The sequence below is a fragment of the Trifolium pratense genome, linkage group LG7 (assembly GCF_020283565.1).
Source record: "Trifolium pratense cultivar HEN17-A07 linkage group LG7, ARS_RC_1.1, whole genome shotgun sequence".
Classification (NCBI taxonomy): Eukaryota; Viridiplantae; Streptophyta; class Magnoliopsida; order Fabales; family Fabaceae; genus Trifolium; species Trifolium pratense.
This window is the reverse complement of record NC_060065.1, coordinates 22947792-22968606: the sequence shown is the minus strand read 5'-3', so window position 1 is coordinate 22968606 and position 20815 is coordinate 22947792. Positions and strand designations below refer to the sequence as shown.

The 20815-nt window shown below is 30.7% G+C and overlaps 1 protein-coding gene and 1 long non-coding RNA gene across 5 annotated transcripts; both read right to left on the bottom strand.

Moving 5' to 3' along the window:
* Positions 1-2568: 2568 nt before the first annotated feature.
* On the bottom strand, positions 2569-8420 carry LOC123895568 (cellulose synthase A catalytic subunit 7 [UDP-forming]-like). 4 transcript variants are annotated; one of them, XM_045945995.1, is made up of 12 exons: positions 8274-8420; positions 7932-8127; positions 7533-7697; positions 7317-7416; positions 6374-6640; positions 5887-6232; positions 5458-5718; positions 5167-5379; positions 4785-4956; positions 4496-4695; positions 3838-4191; positions 2569-3318 (listed from the first exon to the last, which is right to left on the bottom strand). In XM_045945995.1, exons 1-12 carry the CDS (start codon positions 8346-8348, stop codon positions 2731-2733), a joined length of 2937 nt encoding a protein of 978 aa, XP_045801951.1. In that variant the 5' UTR covers positions 8349-8420; the 3' UTR covers positions 2569-2730. The 4 variants fall into 4 exon arrangements, with proteins under 4 accessions (XP_045801951.1, XP_045801950.1, XP_045801953.1 ...); XM_045945994.1 differs by having other exon boundaries at positions 7317-7419; positions 8274-8417; XM_045945997.1 differs by having other exon boundaries at positions 4496-4689; positions 8274-8410.
* A 4136-nt stretch (positions 8421-12556) lies between these two features.
* LOC123895587 lies at positions 12557-20431 on the bottom strand. The gene is made up of 4 exons (XR_006804415.1): positions 20275-20431; positions 19210-19409; positions 19000-19093; positions 12557-12823 (listed from the first exon to the last, which is right to left on the bottom strand). It is a non-coding gene; the product is annotated as an uncharacterized LOC123895587 (long non-coding RNA).
* Positions 20432-20815: the final 384 nt, after the last annotated feature.

Genomic DNA, 20815 nt, shown 5'->3' with positions numbered 1-20815 from the left:
AATACAAAATCCATTTGTTTAAAGCTGAAACAAACAGGTACTATATGTCGTGTCAAGATGTTCTAGATGTACAAGTCATATAAAACTCAGTGATTCAAAGAGAAATAATAAATAAGAGTTTCAATAGACTAGAGAATGTCTTATATAGGCACATGATATATATGAACACAATATTAATTAGGCACACTCAAATTAAAAGTAAAGAGTAGGAAAAAGAAAAATGAGATAATATATTTTTTAAAAAATAATCAAATGATATATAGTTTTTAGTGTGTTTGCCGATTGCCAAGTAAGTATTTCTCAATATATAGAATAACTTAACACAAATTTTTATAATCAATTTTAAATCTAAAATAAATCATAATAATAATTTGTCAAAAAAAAAATCATAATAATATTATGTAAAAAAATCACAATAAGTATAATATAAATTCTAATAATTTGAAATATCCGCGGTTGGATGAGTAATTCAATTGGTTAAACTAGTTGAGCTAAGGGTTAATGAGCAGGAGATCCATGATTCAAGTCCTGGCAAAGGAGAAAAAAACTAACATTGTAACTAACGACTAACATTGCTTATAAAAAAAATAAAAATGAAATACCCTACTAATATACACCAATCTAATAAAATTTTCTAATATTCAAACACAAATATCCTTAAAGTAGATGATCTTTTATCATGCGAGTTGTACTTGGAGAAAATAATTTATACTTTTAAAAAGTGGTAGTTATATATATATAGCTACAATAATTTTATCAAAATATTCAATGCAACGTAGGTCGTATGGATTTGACAAAGTTTAGAAAAGAATAATTGAGTAAAAAAAGAAGAAAAATGAACAAATATCCATATGACAATTTGACCACAAGTCTCGGTTGACCTCACTTTGATATGTTGTAACAGAATTAACAAACAAGTTTTGATCAATGGTTGAATACTAAGTCAAAGGAGAAACATACGAGAAACCAAATCTTGTGGTTGTGTCAAACTTTCAAAGTATATTATATAAAGAAAAGCTAGCTAGATAGCACATTAACACATTTTGGATTAATGTTTTGAATATGATGACACAAACTACAATTTGCATCGTGTTACGTGCTTTCCTAGTTACTTTCTTGTTATTGTCCCTTTGTTTGCAAACTAATGGTGAAAATGAGAAGAAATTAGCCTTAGATCATGCAAAGACAAGAGCACTTCTTAATCACCACTTTCAACTTTTAGAGAATAAGAAAAGGCTATTGTTGGATGATGACAACCTCTCCCTTCATGGAAGAAAGCTTGGAGACAAGAAAAAGAAGAAGAAGAAAGGCGATAAATCATCCGCGAATCAAACTGGAATGACCATACTCCGCGCTACCTCAATATTTTGCACCTCGCTTTTGGTTTTTTTCCTCCTTATCTAATTCCGCGTTGTTACTCATTTTTTGTTATTTTTTAGATATAATAAATTTAGAATGGGGGAATGGTGTTTCAGTCTAAGATAAATTTTTTTTTTTGAGCTCAAAGATTAGAAAGGTAATTACTTGGCTACCTCCAAGGTCTTACGGAGCTCAAACTGTCTTTTTATCACTAGACCAAACTCTTAAAGCGTACTCATTTCTTATTATTCTATATTATAATATTTTTTTTTTATTCGTGCATGTTTGATATTGTGCATTCTGCATGCACAGAGTTTGTTATCAAATTTTTGTTGAATATTGTATATGTAATATGGGATCCCTAAGAGATGGTTTTGTAATGGATTTTAAGTGTTGCATGATGTGCCTTGTGTTCCTACTCCAAAATGGTGTAGTTTGAGCTTCTATTATTGTTTCGTCATGTTAACGAGTGCCTTCGGAATATTCTTTAAGCATCTTAAATAGTAAGTTTTTATAAAAAAACTTATGAAAATGTGCAAAGTCAAAGCGTTGTGCTAGTAAGAAAATAAGAACAATTTGTCACTGAAAGGCATGACAGTCGGCGTCTTCCATGTCTTGCAATTGTACTATCTTAGTACCAACCCAAAAGGGAGAATATGCCTTATTCCTTTGTATTGTTCTTATCCAATTACAGGTTGACCCATGATTCAAGAAGTTGCCTATTTAAAGAGTCATAAAACCCTAATTCAATAGACGGAAAAGCTGCATTGATAGAAGTTGGTTGCATCTCCATTTTCGTACCTTCACACCGCAATCCATTTCTTGCTGTGATTCTGACGACCAGAGGCAAGAAACTCCATGTCATTGTGATACCTTCCCCACATTCTATCATGAAAGTTTTGAAGGCATGTCAAGGAAAGTCTAATGGATCTTTCCCTATAACGTAAATTTGCCTAAGGGTCAGGTCTATACCCAAACTCGCTCGAGTCTTTGAAGGCATGCAAGAGAGAGATCAATTCTAGGGTAAAAACTGTGTATTGTAACAGTCATTTTTCTTGAGTGCTCTGGAATTCTCTAAGGCAGCTCACCTTTTGTACTAACCTTGTGTTTCCATACGTGAACACTTGAAGAAGCATAAATAGTAGTTGAATTGTATGCATTGCAGTAGTAATTAGTAAAAAAAAAATGCAATCCAATGAACAAAATAAGTAATCAAAACCTCACTTGGAGCCAAAATAAAATTAAACAAATGAAAAGTCACAAGTAACAACTGTTATTCTGTTCCTCTAGTTACAAAATAAGTACAAAGTATGCTCTCCCTTGCATGTATTTCACAAAACTTTTTCTTTGCATGCATTTCACAAAACATATTCAGCAACTAATTCCACACTGTTTAACATCAGGCCCTTTAGTTTTCATCACAAAAGGGTCAATTCTTACCCACACCAAAGAGAAAATAGAAGCCAAAAGAACAGACCAAATAACTATAAGTGTTGGTGTTCTATTTTGTCTTCCCATTAGTCCTTTAAGGAAAGGATAAAGGTGAGCAATAACCCATGAAGAAAAGAACAATTTCCCAATCAATATTCCCCATTCATGTTCTCCACTATTTATAGCATCAGTGAAACCAGCAACAATACCAATAAGGTTGATTATTGTGACTGTGGTTGGAGGTATTAGTAGTACTGTCCATCTAATTGTGTATAATTGGTTAAACTCGCCATCGACGTCCGGTGTCTTCGATACAATGCTGAAATGTGCATTGAGTCTACTAAGGAATCCTCCCATTAGGCTTTGTACAATTGCAAAGAGATGTGCTGATACACTTCCAATGACCCAAAATTGTTGATTTCTCCACCATTCCTCAAGACTAACTCCACTCCATCTTAGTTCAAGAATGGCAGAAGCAAAGATTGAGATGAATAGAGAAATGAATACTAGACTTGCAAAAGTTCCTACCTGAACAATGTTTTATGTAAACAAACCAATGAATAATGGATTTACCAGTAATAAATAAGAGATTATTGTCCTATTTGGTTAAACAACTTATTTAAGCACTTATAGCATAAGCGCTTATCATATAAGTGCTTATGTATGAATTATTTCTATAACAAAGGATAAAATAATAACAAACTATTTTCATGTAAATTATAAGCCGTTTTCATAAGCTATTATAGAGAGGTTATGGAAATAAGCTGTAAAAATTTATGAATTCATAAGTTGTTTCCATAAGTTCTTTCGAACAGTTTAACAAAAGCTTATGTCAGTAGATAAGCTCTAATAAGCTAATTAACCTTAACTTTTATGTACAGAAACTGTGATAGAGTAAAACTTTTTACACATACATTCAATCAAATCATGTCATGATACTGATGCCACAAATATATATTTGATGCAATATTATTGGATGCGTAAAAATATTATGCAGACAGCGTATACAAATTAAATTCGATAAATAAATATACGGAAATGGATTACCGATGGTGTGATGAATTTATCAGTGAGCAAGCAGATGGCAGGAATGATACAGTAGATTGTGAGAGGTAATGCACTAAAAGGGTAGACAGTGCTGTTAATATAGGCAATCCTTTGAAGAACCTTGAGTCTTCCTTCCTTAAAACCATACCATAATGGGCAGTGGCGGCTGAATAGGATTTCAAGTGATCCTACGGCCCATCTAAGTACTTGGTTAAGTCTTTCTGTAAGATTGATTGGTGCTGTTCCTCGAAAAGCAGCCCTCTTTGGCATGCAGTATATCGATCTCCAACCGCGAGTATGCATCTTTAAACTTGTAAGAGTATCTGCTGCTATAGATCCATAGCTCATACCAACCTGTTGATGGAAAAAGTGATCAACAATGTTTCAATAATGTATTCGTCGTTATTTGATAACTTGCAGACCAAGTTTTGTCCTTTGTATAATGGGTTGTGTTATTTTAATGCAAAATAGGCCAACAGTTTCCGGCAACAATTTAGATGGTTAATAAAGTTCAAATAAACACCAGAAATATCTACACCTTGAAGTTGTATCTCAACTCGGTTTGAAATTGTATTTGAAATGTGTTAACAATTCAAATTGTTGTCAAAATTTGTTATCAAATTTGTGTCAAAATATCATTCCTATTTTTATAATATACCTCGTATCCCCAAAGTGTTCGATCTTCGTAGCTACAACTCATGACATGAATGGCTTCTTTAAGCAAGGCTTCCTGGGTTGAAGAAGGATCTACACCACCTTCTTCTGTTAATGAAGAATTCATGAAGAGTGTAGACTTTCCAAATTTATCTTCAGTATTCATATCTGATTGCAATAGCTGCTTGTCTTCATCTGCTGCTTCTATAAAAAGAAAAGTAATTGTTATAGACATGAAAATGGAAAAGAATTTTGTTTTGTTTTGTTTGTTTTTTCAGTGGAATTATGGTTACCTATAATGCTTTCATCCTCTCCATTTTCATCCTGTTTTGAGTGTACTTGTACGATTTGAGAGCGCTTTGCCGCCTTAGGAGGATCAAAGCCATTTAATGCTTTCCTTCTGAATATACAACCTGATCCAATATAAACAGGTCCTTGAATTCCATCTAAACACCTCAAGTTAATCTGCCGAAAAAAATATAAGTCAAATTCCACTCACTTAAATAGAATTAAGGTCGCCTATGAAGGACCGACATAGACACGAACACTAGACACCAGACACGGTAGTAACACTGGCATGTAGAGATTGATAATATATAATTTAAGAAATGGAAGTGATTGAATGTAACAACATAACATGTCAGGTAGTAATTCAATTTAAATTGTGGAACTTACATCAAATAAAATAGTGTTTTTGTTGGCATAACGATCATTTCTATCAAGACTATCAAATCTTAGAGGAAACTGAACAAAGGCAATGCTATTCCCTAGTTGAATGTCCATAAAGAAACACATGGCTTCTCTCACAACTTTGCTGTTATTCACATAATGATTACAATCCAAGTTGAGCACAAAAGGAGCGTTGCTCAACACAGCCGATACGCGAAGCTGAAAACAATATTTAAAACCTTAGCTTGATGAATGTAAATTGAATGAATGTATATCGAAATTTGGAATGTAAATTACCAAGGCATTCATTGCGCCAGCTTTTGTGTGATGTTGAAATGCAGGCCTTTTCTCTCTAGAGATGTAGACAAGAGACGGAAGTTCGTTATCTTTATTGTCTCCTCCATAATGACCAAGAATGATTTGTATCATACTTGGATGATCTTTTGTATTGTTTCCTGGCCATGGTGTCTCATCTTTCATACTCCATCCTTCTGCAGGAATTCTCATGGATTTTGCCACAAGTGCATTGATTCTCACCTTAAATTCTTCATATTCTCTCTGTTAGCCAAGTAAGTGCCAATGAAATTTCGGTAGTATTGTATTGTATATTCTAATAAAACCGAAATGTTGTTTGAATATCAATTTGGAACAACAGGATTATCGAATTCTGTTGTCTCAAATTGATGTTTGAATAACATTTCTGTAATTTAATGCTATGCTACTAACCTTCATAGTACGGCGTTCCTTTACATATGTGGTCTGAATCTTATCCTTCAGAAAATCTACCTTCTCAGAGAAATACTTCTCTGGTGCTCGAGGCTCTACAGAGAATTGTTTACAAAAAGGTACCCATTTTTGCGCGAATTCAGCAGTTTCTTGAAGAGCTTCAAAGGTGAGCATGGAAGCACCGTCATCAGAAACGTAGCATGAGATTTTATGCGCAGGATAATCTAGTGCCAAAATTGAAAGAATAGTATTCGCTGTAACAAGAGGTGGTTCCTTGATTGGATCCGCAGTTGTTACAAAGATATCAATTGGAGATAGCATGTTCGGCTTGTTTTCCGGTTCAAACCTGCATATTAAAATTAAGTCCACGAGATGTCAGCTCAGTAGTAAGAGTTTATCCTTGTAACCTCAAGACACAATTCCAAATCCCCTCGTAGACAGTTGTAAAATACTATCAACGATATCAAAGTAAAATTAGCTTGATGACCTGACTGAAAGGCGATCAAGGTATGTCTCGCGATCAATGGGAAACCATTTGGGAATTTGATCAACCATCCATGACAATGCGAGCCAGATTTCACATGATACAGATATGAACCAAAGTCCAATTGCTTCAGGTACTGGATGGAAGATTCTGTACTCAAAGAAGAGTATTAGAAGGATAAGCCTAGTCACAACCATCATTCTATAAGGGCTGAGTCTTCCTGAAGGTATTGCCACTTTCCTTGAAAGTGGCTGTCTAGTTTCATCTTTCCTGCATGCATCATGTTCCACAAAGAATTAATTAGTTTAGGACATATTTTGATAAATAACTTAGCTAAGCACTTGCATAAAAAACGTTTATCATATAAGTTATTCATATAACAAAGATAAAAAAATAAAGTCAAACTCTTTTTATATAAATTATAAGTTGTTTTCTTAAGCTATACGGAGAACATATGAGGCCTGTTTGGATTGACTTATTTAAGTTTATCTACTGGCATAAGTTTTGTGAGATTGTTTGGGAGAACTTATGAAAACAGCTTATGATAATTTTTGTAAGTTTTTTCAGCTTATTTTCACACGTTCTCATATAGGTTATGAAAATAACTCGTAGCATGTATAAAAATAATTTATCTTTACTTAATCTTTTACTATAAAAAATAACTTATCTAAGCTTATACCCAAAAACTCATTATGATATGCGCTTGTGCTATAAGTTGCAAATAAGATGTTTATCCAAACAAGCCCATGGTAGTTGAAAACAGCTTATGGACATGTCATAAGCTCTTCCACATAGTCTCACAAGTGCTTATGTCGATAGATAAACTCAAGCAAGCGTAGTAGTTTATGACAATTCTTTTTGAGTAAAGGACACATGCATATGGTTGTTGAGTTGAGAGATCAAATCAAAAGGTTCCTAAATTCTTTTTGATGCATGACATACATACATGGCCTTTTCAGGATCAACTGCATCAGTTTCAATCAACAGATTGCCTTGTTGCAACTTCCAATCATCTGTTTTCTCCTTGTTATCAAAATTTGCACCACCTGCTTCATCAAGATTAATCTCATAATTATATTTACAATTAAAAAAAAACTGCTTTATATTATATTCTTAATTATTTATTATTTATTAATTAATCTTATGGTTTTGCTTAACATACTGTGAGAAGATAAGGGCAGCTCCCCATATTTAGTATTCTCATTGTCATCTCTGCTACGCATACTCTCTTCATGCTTAAGCTTGTACCTTTCCTCCTCCATTTTAAATTCGTATTCAATGTCATCGATATCTTCTTCATCTTCATCTCCCTCAACTCTTGGACTTCCTTTTGCATATCAAGAAATAACAATCAAGGAAAAATTACATCATTAGATAAATCCATGTAGGGTACGTATGTTATGAATCATAGACACACACACATACACCAAATACGATACTGACATTAACCAATTGACACACCGATAATAATTTTAAAAAGTAAAAGTTATTGAATGTAATCACATATATCGGTGTCAAACACATATACATGTCGATCACCAGACACACTATTTCGAATTACCTTTGATACGCTTGTATCTTGTATGGCACTGAGGGCAAACTTGAGTGCCTTCCCTTCTTTCATACTCATAGCATGGCCTGCAGACAGGGAAGCCACACTCTTCACAAGCTACAAATAAGTCTCCATCTACCGTCCGCCCTACAGAATCGCCACATATCTCACATACTTGGCCATCCAAGTTCTTCACTGTCTTAGGCTGCAAAAACATCAATTAGTAATCATTATATGTGTTATTCAAAAAATAATAATACTATAATATTAAAAATGTCAATACTCTCTCTTTGATTATAAACTCTAATTAGGAGATAGTAATTAATTAATTAATTTGTGTATATGGTTTACCTCATTGTGTTCTTGGATGACAACAAGTTCATTGCTGTTAAGAGACCCTGCAAAAAGACCACTCTTAGCATCCATATATGTTGAGTGTGCAAGGGTGAGGAATAGAGATATATTGATTCAAATATATATGAGTTATTGAGAAATGATATTGTGGTTTACATATTAATTATATATATTAAGGTAAAGCTGTAAAGTATTGAAGTGCTTGTTTGAATTTCACGTGTCACATAAGGTTACTATTGTTGGTTGTGGTGTTACAATTGATTATTAGTTGAAAATATAGTGCAACTTAATTTATGTTAAAAGCAGGATATGATTTGCTTTTATGAAATATATAGCTTAACTCAGAGAGCTAGAGACATTTGTATGAAGTGAACCTGTTTCTTAATAGGTAGATGTTATTGTTTAAATATAGAAAGAAATTTAACATATTTAAGTTTATATTGTAGCCTGATTTTTAAAATAATATATTCTTGTTGTAGGACATGGCGTAAAATTAATTTACGTTGATAAACAAAATATCCATGCCCATTCATTTTTATAAAGGTGTGCTATAATATCAGTCACCTTTTTAATTGAACACTAAGGGTCCGTTTGGTGCGCAGGATAGGATGATGATAGGATATGATATACAACAGGATAGTGATAGGATATGATATCAGCAGGATAACAGTTATCCTCAGTTATCTTATCCTGTGTTTGGTGCACACAGGATAACAAACATGATAACTATTATATCATATTTTTAATACATACTTGTTCATACCAATATGATAAGATATATATCATATTTAAATGACAAAATTACCCTTGTAAAATAATTGTTATTTTTTAAAAAGTATATTGTAATACTTTGAATTTTATAAATAAAAATATAAATAAATAATCAAATAACTTTAAATTTTAAATACAAATAATGAGAAAATAAACAAATTAAGTTTTTTATATGAATCATGATCAAATAAATAACTCAATTATACATGTTAGATAAGCTAAATAAATATATGATATATCTCATATGTAAATAACAAAACTACAATTGCAAAAGAATTATATTTAAGTTGTTATTAAATTTAAATTAATATTCCTATTTTGCAATTTTTTAATAATTATTTTACTTTAAAATATTGTAATTTTAGGAGAATTTTGATTTTTTACATTATATAAATTATAAAATTACCCATGTGAGAAAATCACACACACACACACACACACACACACATATATATATATATATATATATATATATATAAATTAATTATTTTATTATTAATTTACTATCAAATTATTTTATTATTTATATTTTAATAATTTTCATTTTTTTTATTTTAAAATATATTTTATAGAATAAATCAACAATTTTTTTCTTATCCTATCCTGCTGGTAACCCAGCTCAAATTCAGGATAATGATTTTAACTAGAGAAACAAGATAGGATAAACTTCAGGATTAACTTATCATATCATGCTATGTCACCAAACACTGGATTGAGACAAGATATGATACAATTATCTTATCCTGTCTCTTATCTTGTGCACCAAACGGACCCTAAAAATCTCTATTTTGACTTTTAAAATTAGTGAAAACATGATAATTTTTTATTGGTAAATTTCATTTAATTTAATAATCAATAAAAAAACTCATAAATCCCTTTTTTCTTCCCGCTTCTTGTTACCAAAATTCTCTGCACAGTCACCCCGCTTCTTTTTTTTTTTTCCTCTTATATAACAAAAAAAAAAGCTTGCCATCATGAAACAAACATGCTTGTGTCTTCAACTTTGACTTGCTTGATGTGTAACCGTAAAATGCAATGAAGCTATCTTCTTCAAAAGGTAATTTTTGGAGATGTTGTATTTTTTTATATACCACAAATAGAATAAATCGTTATGACATGCCACTTCAGATATGGGTTGGTGTTGATAACCACAAAAATACAATTTTCTCTTTGGTTGTGTTCTATTGAGAGATGAGAAAATTTCTTTCTTCACATAGGTATTAAATGTAAAATTCTTTTTTTTTTTTTGAATTATCATGATATTGGTACAAAGTTTTCACCGCCGGTAGCGATGACTAATCTCCTTCGGAGAACCTGTGAGGCACACAAGGTGAGTTCTCCCCTCCCAACCGAATTTTCTCTATACGCATCGAACCCCTGACTATATATTTAATGGGACCAAGACCCTTGGACCAATTCATTGTTGGTAATTTAAAATTCTATTTACTTAAAGATATTATCACTATTGAATTTATAGCATGTTTATTGAAATGTCGATGTTACTATTTGCAGACTTTCCTAGATTTTGTTGAAGGAAAATATCCGAAAACTATTCTTAAAGAAGTCATTACAATGCAATTGTCAAATACAAAATGACATATTGTAGCAAAGTTGTCAACACTACAAGAAATCCTTGTTGGATATTTTGATCATATAATTTATTTTAAAGTTATTTAATATAATTTTATATATAGTTTTTAAAGAATTAATATTATTGATTGTTTGTTAAATGTGATTTAATCACTTAGTCAAAAAAAACGTTTTTATAATTCAATTTATTTAGACTTAATCCTAATTATTAGAAAATTCAGTTATGCTTGCAACACTAACTTTTTAATCACCACATGAGTATATAGACAAAAGAATTGGTGATTGAGGAAGTGAGCCGTGAGAGGAATTGAAGCAAGCCACACTCACGGTTTTTATCTATGGGCTATGGCTCCTCCTTTCTATGTTTTGATATGTGACATAAAATAGAAAAATTATTTTCCTCTTCCTCACAAATTGAGTTATCTTCCTGGATTAAATCACCGGTGTCTAATAATTCTTGTTAGTTCTGTTACCTCGGATATAATTTATATCTGAGAAGTACCTGTTGAATCCTGGGGGATTTGCGCTTATGAGGCGGATAAATCCTTAAGGACAGTGCGATCAGCATGCCTCAGGTATTATTATTTCATGGTTTACTATTCTCCCTATTTGAGACTCGGTGGTTGCTTACTACGCGGTAGTGCCGACATCAATTATCATGATCATAAGATAAGTTCTATAATCTCTATTTTATTTTATTCTCGTTAATGTTCATTGGATTATATAAATTTATATGTGATTTATTATTGTGATTAGGTCCAATTTTTACAACAATCCTTGCGTTTGCGATGAGCATTTCTGAGGAAAACGAGATTCGTCGCAAAACAGAAACATTTCCGACGAAGGATTCGTAGGAAATGTTTTTTTGAACACGCGACTTCCAAGGAAGCATTTCCGACGAAATTTTCATAGGAAATGTATATTGACCGTTGAATTCTGGAAGTTATGTGACTGTTCTGACGTGCATAATTGTAGGAAATGTGCTGATACACGCTGTTCCTATGAAGTTTCGTCAAAAATGTCCTCCGAATAGCATCGGTTTTACCTACAAAGCTGTTCGTCGGAAATGCAACATTTCCTGCGAAATTGGGCTCATTTCCTAATAATTTTTTCCTCGGTTTGGTCTGAGCATGGATAGACATATAAACTTGTTCTTTTCTCATCGTGAATGTAAAGCCAACTTATGAAATAAAAATATCATAAATCTTTATGATTATGTTTGTTGTTGCTTTAATGTATGGAATATATGATATATTAGATACATTCAAATGAAAGTAGAACTTCAAAATAAAATGATTATTAAATACTACCTCCGTCCCTAATTATAAGACATTTTTGAGATTTTTCTGTCCCTTTTTATAAGATCCTACGACTTTCCCGTTTTATCCTTTGCTACTTAAGTAGCGGACGGCATTTTTAATAAATTTCTACGAAAATCGGTTCCTCGCAAAACATCGTTTCCGAAAAAATATTCCTACGAAACCACGTGTCAAGGAAGCGCGTTTTACGAGAACACATTTTCGAGGAAATTTTCCTCGCTAACTAGTTTTGACCGAGTCAAACTACTTTCCTAAAAAATTGATTTCAATGACTAAAGGTGAATAGTGAGAGCTTTTAATCATCATAATACAATCTGTCTTTGCTTCATAGAAAGTTAAGAGCTTAACAATTTTTGAAGTGTTTATTAATGGGGAGAGGTTCAATACTCACACTATCTTCATTTGTTAAAAGATCATCATTGTATCAACATGCTTTTTAAGAGAGTTTTACTTCCATAGCAAAAGTTTGATGAAAGTACAGATGAAGCATGTGAAGAGAGTAATCGCAGAAGTCTGATGAAGGATAAACCATACAGTTCAATTGAACTCGATGATTCAAAACCAAAGAAAATTGCATAAAGGAAGCCTAGCATCGGAGGAAGAAAACATACAAAAGAAATACGAAAAATTAATTCCAAAAACGAGAAAAACTAATTACCGGAAATAGACTATGTTAGATCTATTATATATTCTTGGCGCAAAACACAAGCCATGAAATGACAACAAGAGAGAACTAGCATAAAACTGTGATTGCCCTGAGATTTACATTGTTTTAGCACCTAACACAAGTCACGGAATGGACTTGGCAAACTTTACTGAAGCGGAGACGGATTGCTTGTTTTTTACTGTGGTGGTTTGGCAGTAACTCTGAAAATACAACATAAGAAAAAACAATATTAATTAACATTCCTATGCAATTTTAACAATGGACTAGAATCTAGATTAAGTTTCTTCATTACTAAAAAAATGACATGACGCATCAATTTCCCGCGACACAAAAGCCAGATAAAATGGATGCATCACCAAAAGGTAAAAAATGTTCATCACAAACTAATTGATTTTTGTTATGAACAATTTCTAAGCATGAACAATAATATGGAAGAATAGAGATGAAAGAGAGAAGAGAAGAGAGAATAGACTCTTGTATTGTTCTATTCAAGGTGTATGACACATTGTATCATATGCTCTATTTATAGGATAATATATGGGCCAATGAATATGGGCCAAGACAAATGAACATCTACTAATATATTCATAACACTCCCCCTTAGATGTCAATTGAGGATATGCCTCATTAAAACCTTACTAGAGAAAAACCTATTGGGAAAAAATCCTAGTGAAGGAAAAAGAGTACATAGTCTTTTGTGTGTGAACTGCCTCATTAAAAACCTTACCAGGAAAACCTAGTGGGATAAAATCATGGTGAAGGGAAAAAGAGTGCAGAACATATTTATATCTCCCCCTGATAAATACAAATATATCTAAGAAGAAAAATGTCAAATAATCTTCAATATTAGTTGCTCCAAAGCTTTGACAATTGGTGATGACATGTTGACAATCTTATATCTTCGTTATTATATTCTTCAAATTAGCAGTGTTTGTAATATGATCTTCATGTTGAATTGTAGCAAAAACTCTTTATAAGAAAAATCACAACCCCTTGTATCTGTTGAATAGCGTACTTCAAACAAATCACATTCTTGATCTATTTCATATAGTGTTAAACTTTCCGCATCATTTTATTTCATGAGATTGTTATTATAGTTTGGTTCACATATCTCCATCGGTGATTGTACTTCCTCATGTAATGACCAAACAACTTGTTTGTGATCGGTACCCTTATAAGGATTAGACAAATAACCTGCATATCTAAACCAAAAATATATACTTGATGATATATTGACAACAAATAATAGGTTAGCAATGTATTTGTCCCCATTAGAACCAAAATGCAACAAGAATATTATACAACATGCATATAGATGTTGCTCGAGTATATAAGGAGACTTATTCATGTTTATTAAGTCACCTCTCCAATATATATGTGTCTTACGAAAATTAAATCCTTCTGGGATTTTCATATAATCATCATTATCCAGTGAGCCAGCAAATACGTTAAAACACATATTTCACATAAATTGAGTATTTCATATGCTACTCAACTTAATTAATTACAAAGAAGTTTTGGAATTCACTTTAGGTGAATATGCTTATTGAAAATCAATGATAGACATTTATCAATATACTTGAATAACAATTCAAACTCTAAATATTTTATTTTCATTATTTTTCTCTTGAAAATTTATTCATATCGAATTATTTCCATCTGCAGATGGAATGGACTATTGGTCCAAAAACATTCTGCTTTGCAAAGCTAGTTTAATTTTGTATCAATTACGTCTATCTATTTAGTCAATCATTTCATTGTCTATAATCCTTAATAGACTTTGATTTATGATCCTCGTTATTTCTTATCATATATAGCGCTATATTATATAAATAAACACCGTCAACGTTGATTTTCTTTCGGTTTCATCGGATTCCATTCATGACATAATTTGTCGAGATCTCTTTATTTTCATAAATTTCAGGTACCTGATAAGTTCTTCTGGAACTAGAAAATTAATTATGTCAAATAAACTTTTCATATCCTCACTTGGGTCATCTTTCTTTTTAGCTCCTTTTCTTATTTGAGGATTTTTATCTTTGGAACCGACCGACCTACCACGGTACAGAGTGGTTAAAATTCATTTGCAATATAAGATTGTCCAACAGGGACATCCATTTTGATTGGTGCATTAGCAGCTGATAGTTGATTTCATAAACTTTGCAAATGATATATCTTTTGAACATCTGGTTCAATCTATTTTATATGAGGATCAAGATGAGATAATAATAACTATTTATTTCAAGTGATTCATTTGAACTTCTGATTCATATTTTTCAGCTGCTTATTCCCTCCCCCTAATATTGGGAAAACTAATTCATCATCACTTGAATATTTTCCTTCTGGGCTATAAACAAGTCCCTAATTATTGGCTCAATATAATTTATAAGGGATGAAGAGTCATATCAAATAAACTTTCCCAATATTCTTTAATAATTCATTGTATTGCATTATATTGGAGCAATTGGAACATACCAACACATCCAAAAATGCTTATATGAAAAATATTAGAATATAAAACTAAACTTAATTGCAAGTTAAGGGGAAGATTTTCGTATTATAACTTATTGGCTTGAGCGAATCAATATCTCAACATATATATTTAAATGTTCCCAAAATATAAAATAGAACTTAGAAGTATTGATCTCATAAGTATCGATCATGTAATTAACTTTAGACGTCTAAAGAATGGGTCTTCAAGTCCATTATTATTTTTGTTGGTATGAACATATTCTACAAGATGTTCGGTATAAATTTCAATTAACATATGATACTTATCAAATACTTTCTAGAATAATATATATATATATATATATATATATATATATATATATATATATATATATATATATATATATATATATATATATATATATATATATATATATATATATATATATATATATATATATATATATATATATATAAAATGAGCTCTCCAAAATAATCTCACAAACTTTTGGTTGTGAGTTGATAACTAACATACATGTGACCATTTAGTTGATGCATCAATTAAAATTATAGAAATTTAATTGGTCCACATGATCGGTGTATTGATTTATAAATATCACCTTATATATAAAATAAGAGACGCTCGTTTACTAAATTTATCAATTTTCTTCGGGAACTAGTAATACACAAAAAGTGTTAGATTGAATGAACTTCTGGCCATTCAATACATATCCATAGAAATTTTTTTTTCGCATCATAATAGACCAGAAATGACCCAACTGATCTTGCCAATGACAAAAATAATATGATTTATTTGTAAACTTCTGGTTTACTTGGACATGTGCTTAAGTTGCACTAATATCATAAGTACACCACAAACTAGAGACAAAAGTTGATAATATGTCTCGTAATATAGAGATAAAATATCTCCGTCGTTTCTTGTTTCAATATGATATTCATTTATGTGAATATCCTTCTGTAACAAATTTCTTTAAGACTTAAAATATAAAATACATTAGCAAAGTGCAACTTCGTTTCTCGATATAACAATGCATTGACTCTTCTGGAGCCTTCAATAATTTTCGTACTACCAAATATAAAATTTAATTTTTCATGAATAATAGTAGAATCAATGAATATTTTCAAGCTAAACAAATATGTTTCTACAAAAAAATCTTTTCGGTGGAACACAATAAAAAATAGTAATAATTTCTTTGTATGAGAATTAAAAGAGTAAAAATAAAGTATAACAAAATAATTTTTATGTGGATTTCAGTAGAATTAGAAATTAAAATATAGTAACAATTAAAAGATTTTAAAATTCAAATCAATTGATTTAAATATGTAACCGAATAATTAAAGTCAGTTTATGTTTGCAAAGAATAATTTTTTTTTTTAAGAGCAAAGAATAATCATTATTATGAGAGGAAAAAAAACGTATGAACCATGCATTCAATCATGAGTTTAATATATCAATAATATTCATCCAATGTATGTACAACAATGGATATACAAAATATTCTTGAACTTATTTTTTTTTTTCAAAGTTGCTACTTCAAGAGCATATTCAAGAGACATAAATAATTTTTTTATTGATTTCCTTTAATTTTGGTCTATCTTATACCAAGATCAAATATATCATATAGATTGTAATCATGTTGTAAAATTTTATAAGTTCTTCAGGAACTTAACAATATATCTCTATCAACAATAACTATGGAAAATTACAATTTTCCAATCCTTCTAGAATACTTGATATTAAATTTTTGCTTATTCAAGAACTATATCTTTAGGGATATTATATTAAAATATTAGTTCTTCAAGAATTATACCACCAATATTCATAAACATTGATTATGAAAAATTGTTCTTGAGCGATACTACAAGAAATGCTTTAATATTGAGTTTTAAGTTCTTCAAGAACTATACAAATAATTTTTTCATTAACAATGGTTCGGGAAATCCATATTCTTTGAGTAATCCATCGGAGATCATTATTATTAAAGCATTAGTTCTTCAAGAACTATATCACAAGTGATCTTCATAATGATTAAGAATAATTTATTCCTCGTGCATTCAATTGGATTTTCCCTTTTTCTTCTTTAGTTCTTCGGGAACTAATTTGCCCACTTTTTACTCTATTTTTTTCATTTTTTTTCTTCACTTCTAGTGAGAAGCCGAAATTTTAAAATTAACACAGCCATGACTATTACCACGACCATGGCCACAATTTTGTCCATGGTAATCGTGTGTTGCTACATTCACTTCCGGGAATGGAGTAACATCAGTGGGTCGGACTTTATTCACTTCTGGGAATGATTTTTCATTCATTTATCATTGATATATACTATCATCAAATAATAAAATTAAGCAAATACTTAGATAAGCATAATAAACACAGTCAAATAAAAAAAATTAATTCCAATTATTTTTATTAATACTAATGTAATGTAACGTACTAAAAATTTATAATACAAATTAAATAGTAACTTAATAATAATTATAATGTAACCTATGTTATGAATAAGATTAATTAGTAACTTATTTGAAAAAAAATTGGCATATGATTATATGTTATGTGCTCGCTTGTTAAAAATAAATATGATCTGCACCAAATTAAATTTTTACTTAACAACAACATGATATGCATAGATCATGAGCAATATACAAAGAAGTATTCTATAAGAAAAATTGGCGCATGATATATGTATGTTTAGTTTTGATTATTATTATTATTACGGTAAATAAATAAATCCAATAAAAATTACAACTTGTCGTGACTCTAAAAAAATTTGATAAAGTTATCCTTTAAGGATGCATGTATATTGAATTCTTCTGGAATTCATAAGAAATAATTTAATTTTTTTCTTTTAAGTTCTTCGGGAACTATATATATAATATCGTTATAATGTAAAAATAATTCTTTATGCAATCCTTCAGGGATGCATATATAACATTGAATTCTTCATGAGTTTTTCAAGAACTCTATAATAGATCTTATCAGATATTTTCTACATCCTTCAGGGATGTGTCACAATTGAATTCATCAAGATTTCATGGAGAATAAAATTTGAATTTTTAAGTTCTTCAAGAACATATATAATAAATCTAATTGCACGATCCTTTAAAGATGCATCCGTAATGAATTTTTCAGGAATTCGTGAGGAATACAAATTGATTTTTAAATTGTTCAAGAACTGTATAACAGATCAAATCAGTTATTTATCCAATCCTTCAGGGATTGATGTTCATTTTACTTATATCTATGAATCTTCAGGATTCATATTTTAAAAGATATTTTACGGTACTTTTAGAAGCTTATGCTTATGAATCTTCAGGATTCATATTTTAAAAGATAGTTTACGGTACTTTTAGAAGCGTATGCTTATGAATCTTCAGGATTCATATTTTAAAATTTCACCATACTATGAATCTTCAGGATTCATATTTCAAAAATTTCACCACGATACTTCTGGATCGTAAGTTTGTGAATCAATATAAAAAAACGAGAAGAACAAAATGATCTGAAAAAATAGAATAAAAAAAATTCATACATAAAATAAAATTGTCAATTCCCATTGTTGTTATACCTTTTTTGAAAGAGGAGAGACTATCGTGCTGATAACGTGTTATGAACAATTTCTAAGCATGAACAATAATATGGAAGAATAGAGATGAAAGAGAGAAGAGAAGAGAGAATAGACTCTTGTATTGTTCTATTCAAGGTGTATGACACATTGTATCATATGCTCTATTTATAAGATAATATATGGGCCAATGAATATGGGCCAAGACAAATGGACATCTACTAATATATTCATAACAATTTTGATATTGTTTCAATATTTCAATCGAGAATAGAAACATAGACATGTAGAAGGATTTATTTACTTTTTTTTTAATTTAATCTATTTGAGAGGCCTACCTATCTTTCCTCCTTCGAATGAATCGACTAAATGAACCTCTTCTATTGAAACCAAATGTTGATTGTTCTGAATAGTAATCAATTATTGCTGGTTCTGTATAGGAATAACATTTTATGATCAATAACTGTTAAAAACATAAAATCAACCATGATACAAGAAAATTCTCTTTATTTGTTTCAAAACATTAGTAATCAATCAAGAGGAATTACATCTAACAATTTGTGTGGAACTGGAAGGTGGTGGCTGAGGGATCATATTAGGAACAACTGCAGGCTGAGTCAGAGTTTGCGCAAATAACTTTAGCTCGTCAAATTTGTCAGCAGGAAAATTATCCACCACAAAAAAATTTCCATTATGTTGCAATGTCAGCTGTGCAGTTCCAGGCTCGTTTGCCATAGAGTTAAATCCACTGTAAAAAAATATCAAGACCGTGTAAATCATTATGAAACGGCACATAATAACTCACGAGTCGTTCATTTTCTTCAACACAAACAATGGTACAAGAAAAGCACATAATAGTAACTAAATTTCTATGCTAAGCAAGTCAATCTTACAAGCTAAGTAATAATCTGAACGTGATAAGATAGTTATTTGAATAACAGTAGATGAGATTCTAACTTAATTATAGCTATAAAACTGAATATAAGGTTCAAAATTAAAATTGCGAATGTAATAAGTCAACTGGAAAAAATGGTTTAATTGTATGCTATAACAGATTCAATATCAACATTTACAGATGCAAAGACAGCAAAAATATGGAAATGGCTATGTAATTGTTCATGTATTTAAAGAACCTATTTCAGATCAATGAGATATCAAAAGTTAACAACACCTAATTACGATATTTCACTGAATAAGGTTCAAAATTATCAATGCAGCAAATGATCAGAACCAGAAAATTGGCTCTTGATAAATCAAGAACTATAGCAAACTCCACAATAACAGATTGTAACAATGCAAAATTTCATTCGTTTCTGGTTTTCCTTTAGTCTAGGCAAAATCTAAGAAAGATACAACACCTTTCTTATATTCACTTTCTACCAACAATGCCTTAAATGTTCAAACTTTTTTTCCTAATCTTTACATTATCTAATTCAATTCTTTGAAACAAGATTTTAAAATGCCTATAACATTACCTTGAGAATACCAAGAAGATAAAACATTGAAACAGAAATCTTTGAAACAAGTTGAAAACAAGTTCAAAAGAGGGAAAACCCAAATGTGATACAACAGGAAATTGGGAACAAAGGGGAAGAGGAGAGAGTATATCTTACCTGAAATCTTTGCATGAGAGTAGATGGAAAGAGGTAGACGGAAGATGAACCTGAACCCTGATTTGCGAAACGGAAGACTGAAGATTGTGAACCCTTTCTCTGTCTTGTGAGGAACCTTGATTTTAGTGGGAAAATTTCATTTAACAAAAGAGTTTGTTCTTTCAACTGTTTATAAACAATAGAGAAGGATTTAACAATTACTTGTATCGCAAGCTACTTAACTAACTCAATGTTAGTTACTAACTGTTTTGTCTCACTTTGCTAGAATTAGTTTGGCTTTGTAACCACTAACAGTTAGATTAGTTTGAACTGACCAAGTTAGATTTATGAGTATAAATATGTGATCCGTCACATGGTGCAAGTTAGATTTATGAATAAAAATTTATCTATTTATAGACCTTATAAGTTATAACACATTGTGTATTTAAGCTGAATAAAGGAAAGGTTGAGTTATTGTGCATAAGGAATAAATTTATGCATGGTGCATAAACAAATCTCCACCATTAAATTGAATCTAACAAATCTCCAAACGCACCATTTC

Coding starts and splice junctions, on each gene's coding strand:
- LOC123895568 (XM_045945994.1), bottom strand. CDS start 8,348: ATGGATGCTAAGAGTGGTCTTTTTGCAGGGTCTCTTAACAGCAATGAA. Junction 5,380..5,457: donor CTGGCGCAATGAATGCCTTG/GTAATTTACATT, acceptor TATTGTTTTCAG/CTTCGCGTATCGGCTGTGTT. Junction 4,696..4,784: donor AGAGGATGAAAGCATTATAG/GTAACCATAATT, acceptor TTCTTTTTATAG/AAGCAGCAGATGAAGACAAG.